The sequence below is a fragment of the Limulus polyphemus genome, unplaced genomic scaffold (assembly GCF_000517525.1).
Source record: "Limulus polyphemus unplaced genomic scaffold, Limulus_polyphemus-2.1.2 Scaffold26, whole genome shotgun sequence".
In the NCBI taxonomy this organism is placed as follows: Eukaryota; Metazoa; Arthropoda; class Merostomata; order Xiphosura; family Limulidae; genus Limulus; species Limulus polyphemus.
Genome location: NW_013665636.1, coordinates 1,608,900 through 1,618,692, shown reverse-complemented (window position 1 = coordinate 1,618,692; position 9,793 = coordinate 1,608,900). Strand labels below are relative to the sequence as shown.

The 9,793-nt window shown below is 30.6% G+C and overlaps 1 protein-coding gene across 1 annotated transcript in view; it reads left to right on the top strand.

Moving 5' to 3' along the window:
* The window catches only part of LOC106459213 (stress-activated protein kinase JNK-like), a 63,095-nt gene extending 53,793 nt beyond the window's left edge, over nt 1-9,302 (top strand). The window contains exons 11-13 of the mRNA XM_022385909.1: nt 1,181-1,258; nt 2,517-2,599; nt 7,209-9,302. Of these exons, the coding sequence (XP_022241617.1) occupies nt 1,181-1,258; nt 2,517-2,599; nt 7,209-7,220 (173 nt within the window). The 3' untranslated portion in view covers nt 7,221-9,302. The remainder of the gene's footprint in view (nt 1-1,180; nt 1,259-2,516; nt 2,600-7,208) is intronic.
* Nucleotides 9,303-9,793: the final 491 nt, after the last annotated feature.

Sequence of the window (9,793 nt, the reverse complement as noted above, 5' to 3'; positions counted from 1 at the left end):
TCTGTCTGTCTGCAATTCTATTCTGATTAATTAATTTCACTTTATCTGGCGCACTTATATATATAAGAATAGAGGGCGCGTAGAAAAGACCAGAGTTGCCACGAACAGACATGATCCTTCTACAATAACATGACATGTTACTAGCATCACGTGACTTCTGGTGTCATAACAATATATTGTGTGAGAAAGTATTGTGGGAAATATACAGTAGAGCAGTGGAAAGATAAACGTTTCTGTGGATACTGTGTCTAAACATTGTGGGAACTTATAAACTTTCTCAACTGAATGTGTTGTTATTCTGATGGAAGAGAAGTGATGCAAACTTCTGTAAGTAAATATTATGTAGGAAAAATTTAATGGATTAGTTTCTATACTTTTTCATGGCATGAGTCTTTGCCATGATCCTTCATTAAAGAAATTTCAAGAATTTATAACAATAATAATAATGTATGAAACTTTTTGATAGTATGGGCATGCAACAAACACATTGAATTACTAAATTATATACATGTGGATGGAGAACTGTGACTTAACACTTTTCATGGAAGCTGCTTCTTTGTTTTACTGACAATAGTTTCTTCAAGTGTGGTTAGTTTTAGCCTTAGTTTTGTTTCAGTTGTTGACACTCCTTTATCTTGTGTTACAATATGGAAAATCCCATTTTGCAGAAGAATTAAAGTATTTCTATTATTTTATTTTTATAAAGTAAAATGTAATAAACTATTGCTATTTTTTTCTGTAAATTTTACAGAAAATATGAAATATTTTAAAAGTGTTTACAACCCCACTAGGGTCATGACTCACTCTTTGAGAAATCCTGATTGAGTGTATATGCTGTTTCTTTTTTTTTATCATTCTTAATTTTCTTTTCTTAAACTTTTTCTCCATTACACTAATAGGAATTGATACAAAAATGCTACCATCGAAAAATTAAAGCAGTTTGATCACTTTACTACTGGGTGGTGAGTTGGTACACTCATCTTGAGTTTGTTTACAATAGATATGAAAGTTGAAAAAATTGCTGTATATTGGACCATGTATTAAATTCTTATTTTGATGTGCTCTGTGTTTTAATTTGTACTTGCTTTGATTTGTGTTGGAAATATTGAATCTTAAAATACTCACTGAGTATAATTACACCTCATTTGACAGTTATTTTTATGTGTGTTTTGAATTACAGCACTAATATACCAAGAAGTATTGGAATATGAACAGACGCATAACACACTAGGGTTATCAATAAATCCACATCAAGCAGGTAAGTCAAGTTAAGTTCTTTCTCAGATGCTTTATTATACTACTTTGCTCAATAGGTTTTTTGTCATCATGTTTTAACTAGTAAGTAGACTCAGATGTTTTATTATACTACTTAGCTCAATAGATTTTTGTCATCATGTTTAACTACAAAGTAGACTCAGATGTTTTATTATACTACTCAGCTCAATAGATTTTTTGTCATCATGTTTTAACTAGTAAGTAGACTCAGATGTTTTATTATACTACTTAGCTCAATAGATTTTTGTCATCATGTTTTAACTAGTAAGTAGACCAGATGTTTTATTATACTACTTAGCTCAATAGATTTTTTGTCATCATGTTTTAACTAGTAAGTAGACTCAGATGCTTTATTATACTACTTAGCTCAATAGATTTTTTGTCATCATGTTTTAACTAGTAAGCAGACCAGATGTTTTATTATAGTACTTAGCTCAGTAGGTTTTTTGGCATCATGTTTTAACTAGTAAGCAGACCAGATGTTTTATTATAGTACTTAGCTCAGTAGGTTTTTTGGCATCATGTTTTAACTAGTAAGTAGATGATGTATAATTCATTACAGTTTTTAAGAAGAGTAGATACATCATCCAATGTATTTTATCTATTTCATTACAAAATAAAGATGGTGAAAAAGATTTCCTTTGTGTTAAAACCTTTTATTTATTTTATTAAAATTGAAGCTATGTCACTGAACAGATTATTTCAAAGGAGCAATATTTTCCTAATATTCTATTGTGCATAATGAACAAGAAACAATGTACATATAGAATTCATCTAGATCATTTCTTGTCTTACAATGGTGGGAATAGGGCTGTCAAAATGAAAAACCGGTTTCATCAGTACATCATATTAGTCTCAGTGAAACTGTGTGTATAATTTTACTGTAATTTTTGATGTATTGAAAGCAGAACACTGCTATGTAAACTGGGAGGATTCATGCACTACTTCACACGTGACCATTTTTATTCACCACTGTTTTTTTTTGTGACTTTGTAGAGTAGGCATATTGTACATACAAAAGAAACCAACAGAGGAAAAGCAAAACTCTTCTGAAAATTAAACATCTAAATTGTGTAGTCTTGTTTACTTTTATGAAAAGTGTTTCTTAGTTAATGGACACTACCTACCTGTCATCCAGACAAATAAAAGTGTAGGCTTATTGATTGTAACAACACAGAAATTTGGCCCATCATGATTCTAACAGAAATATAGTATGATAACACGTGTATGTTCATTCACAGACCGGTGTCCTGATTTCCAACCATTGTGGATAAATGAAGGAGGCCGGCAGACTAATTCAGGCGATAATGACCAGGAGACTTCGGTAACTCTGGAAATTTTGTTACTCGACTGTGTACATTGCATTAGCTCTTTTTTCTGCTTCTCATGTTAAAGCTTTTTCCTCCACCTTGCTTCAGCTTGCATTTTGCTATCTAGGAAAATTTGTTGCTGGTGATGTTAAAACAAAATCACCTTATATTTTTCTCCTGCAAATGTCTCTGCTGCCATCACTCCTATCTAGGCATTAGTTATCTGACATATTATAGGTAAAGAAACAGGTTTAATTTCCATGCACAAATTTCATAAAACCTACTTTATAATACATGAACCAGCTAACTAATGTACTTACTTCCCACTTGAAATATGTTAAGATATTATGCTCTACTGTTTATACTGAATCACAAGTATCATAATTGAAAAAGTCACTAAGTGTTGTTAGACTTTAGAATTTTAAAAGTATACTGAATTCATAACATTTTATGAGTGTTAATTATTTTAAAGGCGATAGTTATGACAAATTTCATTGTGTAACTCGGTAAGAATCGTACATTGCTTGTGTAGTTCAGTTGTAAATTGACATCATATTACTCATAGCTTCTGTATTTTTCCATTGCCTTAAGTGAGTATTGTTACATCATAGCATCTCATGGTTTGTAGAAACTTAAGGGCCTCTGTTGGGCAATGTATATATATATATGAGACCAGGTGAGTGCAGGTTAAGTTAGAAAAACTTAAGTTGATGAATGTGAAGTTAGATGGCATGATTGTCAGTTTAGCCATAATGGGTGATATTTAAAGTGAGTTTCACAGTTAACAGAAGTAAGGAGAAGTAATTTGTCTTGTCGAAGGTTGTTCTAAAGTAACTAAACCTGCCTGTGTAGACTTTGACAAAAAGGAGACAATTATGTTGAGTTCTGTATACAACTGTAATAATTTAAGTGAATTTATCACCGATTGTATAGTAAGAAAGAGAGATAGATAATTCATCTTGTCAGTTGGGTTTTAAAGTAAATTAAACCAGCCTGTGTGGACTTTTGACAAGAAAAGAGAACCGTTTAAAGCTTTTGATACAACTGTGATATACATTAGTGTAATGAAGTTTGGTACGTACATTTGACTTGTTTTGAATACATTATTTTAAAATAAGTGAATTGTGTGCTGTCTGTTTATTGTTGACATTTATTTCCACTAATGCACTAGGTGCACTAATGTTCAGTTAAAGTTCCATTGTAATGCACTGTACCTTAGAAACACATGCATTTACTACTAACATTGTAAAGGTGCAAATCTTGCAACAACACTAAATGTAACTTAAAATTGTAGGGTTTAAAATGTCATTGTTTTAACTTCTTATGTTTTATAAGTTTATGATTTTCACTTAAGCTATACTAAAAAATACTGATTGTAGGCCTAGTTAAGCAGTTCTATATAAAAGTCAAACCAATGATACTTTGTATTTACTACCTATAGTTAGTGGTAGTGAGAATATGAGAAGTTTATGTGGATGCATGAGCAGTGGTATTGATGGTGAAGAAAAAGTTGTGTGTTTTCAGGTGCAATCAGGTGGAAAAAAAGTTTTCAACCAATTGGTGCAATAATGGGTAACTGTCATTTTAATCATGAATGGCCTGTAAATCCAAAGTTTACAGAATCAGAAGATTTAACAAACAAATATCCTGCCAATGTATAATTTGTGATAAATATTTCGATACTGACAAAATCTAGTAAATGCAAAAGTATTGGAATATTTGAAAGACCACACTTCTGAGTACTCCCAGAATTTTATAATGAACAACTTGCAGGTGTACTGTCATATCATATGGGGTGGGGAGTGCAGCTTTTTGGACTAACGATTTCAATATTCTTTATCGAGTGGAAACTAAGAAGGAATTTCAAATAAAAGAGAACATGTCAATTATTAACAAGCAGCCTACAAAGTAGCCATTTTTTCCCTGCTTTGCTTACTTGATCCTAATCTTGCAGCTTTATACATTCTGATCATAAGCTGTTTGGTCAAATAAAGGAAATGTTGTAACAGTAGTAGCTCTTTTATCAATGTGGTTTTTTCATAAAATTGTGTGAAAGAAAAAGAAAAGGTGGTTTCTGATTTTCCTTTTTGAAAAGAAAAGTTGTAACTTTATTGGTGAAATTGGTTTTTTTAAAGTCTTAGATAGTTCTTTTAAAAACTTAAGGAATGAACTGAAACCTTTTTATTACAACAAGTTCTGTATGCTTAAAGGATAGGTAAAAATGTAACTAGTGATTGTGGACTTTTCTTTGTTAAATGTCTAGATAGAATGTAGATATTTAATGATTATATTCATCACCAGTGGCTATAAAATGGCAAGCTTACACTGGTGTGTCACATTTGAATGCAGATGTTGAACATCTAAATACAGTGTTTGAACAGCAGGACTGTTGATAACTCGGGGATATTTAAAGCATTGTTTTTAACCTTAAAGAATTGTTTCAGTCAAAATATTTAACAGTTTAACTGTTTTTTACACTTTTACTTCAATAGCCTAGGAAAAGAAAGATAAGATTAAATGGATGTGATGCAGTAGATCATTTTATAATTGGATTGATAATTAACATTGTAAATTTATTGATGAATAATGTTAGTCCTAACACAATCATGAAAAGGATTTTTCTGAAATACTTTCTAAAATTATACATATTGAATAGCAGTTATGTGAAGGTGCTCATACAACAGCATTCAAATAAAAAAAATATTTTATTGATAGTTTTAGTGCCAATATAAAATGTTTGGAATTACACTGTTCTTTCAAAGTCATTTTATACTTGGATGGGGCTTATTTAGATATAAGAAACTAGCAGAAAATGTTTGATGTCAAATTAGTATCTTTTTTACAACAGTATTTCTTTAAATACAAAATTTGTAGAATAATACAAATGAAATTTAATCATAGACACCAAAATGTGGAAGTCCACTTGCATTTCGGTCATACTTTATAAAACCTTAAATAATGTTAGGCTTAAGTTCGATAAAGAGATAAATTAACACTGTGCCATGTACGTTTTTTACATTAGCATAGTTAGGACTAAACTATACAGTACTTAATACTATCTATAAATAACGTATAATGTTATTCTAGGACCTAACATCAGACCTTTTTTGAAAACTTCAATCTTTTAATTTACTTGTACTGAGTTGTTAATAAAGAATAATTACATCCACCTTTTTTGTTTTTTCTTAATTCATAGAGCAGTTGTAGTGACTTGTTCATTGAGCTTTCCAGCTCTCTGGCACAGGCAGGTGCTTGCACTGTTATTGTTTGTAAAATTCTTATTGTCCATGCTTATAAGGTGTATGGACAGAAGAATTATACTTTTACCAGATTTCAGTGTCTGTGATTAGAATTCTTAAGTATTATTCTAGAAGTCCTGTATTTAAAGAAGTACCGTTGCAGTAAAGACACTAGTTTGAGTGCAAATGTCTTGCGTGTTTCTTTTTGTCTATTATAATAATACCGAGTTTTTGTCTGTCATGATAATGTGCATGCATCTTACCATCTAGATATTCATGCATGCACACATCATTTCTGTAACAGACACACAAATAAGTATTTTATTATATAGATTTCTCTGCATGACTAAAGACATCATAAGGCTGGCTTGATGTAGTTTTAACTAATTTTTATCTTTACACATATGAAAAGATTTGCTGAACATTAGGCTAATTCATAACCTTTAACTGTACCATCTGTTTGATCACACATAGGAAGAGACTGTTTTGTAACAAAGGCAAGTAGGTTTTTGAAGACACATTTAGTACTACCCTCTCTTGTTTCTGAATCTTGAAACTATAAACAGCAAGTGTCAAAACTTTATTATGTGAAAGAATTAACTTGCATAAAAATATAGGTTGGCCTAAGTTTTAGGTCTTACATTGGAAGAATCACAAAACATTATTTTGTAATATAAACCAGCTATTCATAAATGTAACAAAATATTCATCTGCCCCATGACTAAAAGAACCAGTCTAGTTAAGCAAAATAGAGACCACAGTTTGATTCAGTGGATAGACAAGGTTACTTATAAATATAATTTTTTTCAGCATTAACAAATACTGTATTTTTCTTAAATTATTTTCTCTAGTTTAAATGCGATCTGATTTCATTTTCTTAAATTTACCTTCATCTGCTAATTCTTCATTACTTTTGTTGTATAATCCTTTATTTGTATTAACAATACTATTGAGTTAAAGTTTTTTAAGAACTTTTTTCTTTAGTCAGATGAATAGGATCAAAATTGATGACATTAAACTTTAGTGGACAATTTGCTTTTCAACATATGCATTCAGAATACAAAATATACCTACATAATACTCTAAATGATAAAATAATCTACTCTTAAAGCAGCTGGAACTTGCTTTTATCCACAGTTGTTCTCCTGCTTTTCTGTTAAATGTCTAGATAATTATATTTAGTCATTTGTTTTAAAATTGATTGTTAATAAGGAATACTTCTTCATTGGAAATACAGTAGTATAAGAAATCTGTGGCTAGGATAATACAGAAGTTTACTTGCAGGATATTTTTAGAGAAATATATATTTGGTATCACAACTTTTATTGCAAAATGGAAGGAGCATGGCTAAAAAATAATCATTATATTGTTCTGTAACTTTCAGATGGTGATTTAGAGGATGGAGTAGCATCAAACCAATCTCTGTAGATCTTGTGTTTCTGAAGTGTACTGAAGAGGAAATATATGATTATGACTTCCAGATTATGAAAGATATAGTGTCTGAGAATAACATAAGATTGATCTTTTTGTTAAGAAGCTTGGAACATGAAAGCTTATCCATTTGTTATGTAACCTTTCAGACTGTGCTCTGATGGAGAAAAATGACTATTTGTAGACCAGTCTTTAACAGAGGATCTTAGTAAATAAAGACTTATGAAACAACATGCTGGTCGAGGAAGTGATAGTTTTATTGAGCTGTTGCTGGTGAGGATGGAATAGAACAGAGAAGAAAGATTACTTCCACCTTGGTTTAATCCCTTTTCTCTTGCATTAGTGGCTGTTGGTGTGTTGTTCAGAGTAGAGCTATCAGTGTACTGACATTTCTCATCATTTAATTTTCAAGTTCAGTTGGTCAGAGTGTATATGTGTACAAACTAGTTTTCTCAGTTTTATGTATAATATCAATTTCTTGAAAAGCATTTTTTTCCAGATTAAGAAAAAATCATGCATCGCAGTAGGTCATTGTCATCCTTGTGTTATTACATTATATTTCTTGTCCAATCCTTTTCAATGCTGCCTTCTGTATCTGTCAGATGTTGCTACTTATATTGTGATACATTCTATCACTGTTCTTTAATACTGTTAATTGTTGTTTGAAATAATTTAAGGACAAACAGAAATAACAAAATATTATCCAGCAAGACCATGAAATGGTATTGTTTTCTAGGTATCCATCATTCTTTTTTTTCATAGAATGAAAATTTTGTTGGGATATATTCTGCTTGGCATTTGTCTCACCTACAAACTTGTATATTAATGATAACAGGCTTTTACTGCTTTTCTACAGCAGTTTACTTCATGCACTTTGTTTGTTCAAATAGTACAGAGTTTGGTTTCAGAAGAATTAAAAGTAGAACAAAAATTGATATTCTCGGTACTTTTTGGTTGACTCACAAAGAACTATGTTTGAGAAAAAGTACACGTCATCAAAACTTTTGTCACTGGTTTTTCTATTAACAGAGTTATTGTTGATATCTTTCTAGCTTTGGTTTCTAGGTATATATTTAGTAAACAGTTAATACTCTTAAGTTTTAGAAAGATGTAGGAATAAAATATTGCATTTTCAACATATTTTTGCCTAATTATTAAATTATTGGAACAAGCTTATAGTTTTAGGAGAAACAGACGTGCTGAATTCTGCTGATTTTAAGTTAGCTTCAGTTTGACAATCACTAGATTCAAGTCCGTGACTGCTTCCTTGCTTGTCAGTTGTGCTAGCAGCATTATATTTTGTCAAAAAATCCTAAGGATAATGTCTGTAAGAAACTGGTTGTTACTAGGTAGTTACAGGCTTTTATACTTTCCTAAAATCCCCCCAAAAATTGTAAGAAGGGTGGTTCGTAAAAATGCCTGAATTTGTTTTTGGAAATGCTAAATATTTTATGTCTTACTGAGAAAATAAAGTTTATTTATTGCATGTTTCTACTTAAATCTATTTAATCAGTGCTATATATTATGCAGGTTCTGTTTATATCCAGCTTGATCATCTGCATACCTAAAACCTGAATACCCATTGATGCTTATCACCCTTTTAATGTGTATGAAGTATGCAATAGTAATTAATCAATGCTAAAGATTAGGATGCAGAGGAAGTAAAATAATTCATGTTTATTTATTGATATTTGTTTGAAAAAAGATGATTTTCCTAAGATAATCATAAATGTCCCTAAAATTCTAAAATATACCCCCAAAATAATGGAAAATATGCCATAAATTTTCTTGTAAAAGTGTTTGAAAGCCAGTAGTTGTCTACCCATACAAGAGAAATAAATTTCTAGAAAACTAAGAACATAGCACAGATTTGTTTTACTAAATGGATACTGACAGATGTCTGATGATTAGTGGACTTAAAGATGAGTAGCAGTTAAAGAGTAATGAGATTATGGTAATTGATAAACTGAAGCATCAGAATTGCCACTTCTGCTTTTTCTCAAACTGTAAACTTGTTCCAAGTTTTTAATAAAATTGCCCTACAGTATTTTGTTCTTGTTGTTTAATATTTCTTTAAAGTTTGGCAGATGTAACTTTTAAAAATAAGGAAGCTTGATAGTTAAGAGTATTACTTGTGTTTGTTTTCAAGTTATGGTTGATTTTGTATGAGGCAGCTATCTGTAATACTGAATCAAACACTAAAGTATAACAATAGCTTGTAGATATAGAAGGAATTTTGAAAAATATTTTTGTTAACTCTGAAAAAGGGATAAGAATAATGAATACCACGTGTAATGTTTATGCAAGAACTTAGACATCAATTATGTTTTACATAGAGCTAAAAATGGGTTTTTGCCATTCTGTTACTGCTTTACACAAAGCTAAAAGGTTTGTATTGCCATTCTTTTACTGCTTTACATAGAGTTAAAAGATGGGTTTTGCTATTCTGTTACTGCTATACATAGAGCTAAAAGATGGGTTTTGCCATTCTGTTACTGTTATACATAGAGCTAAAATATGGGTTTTGCCATTCTGTTT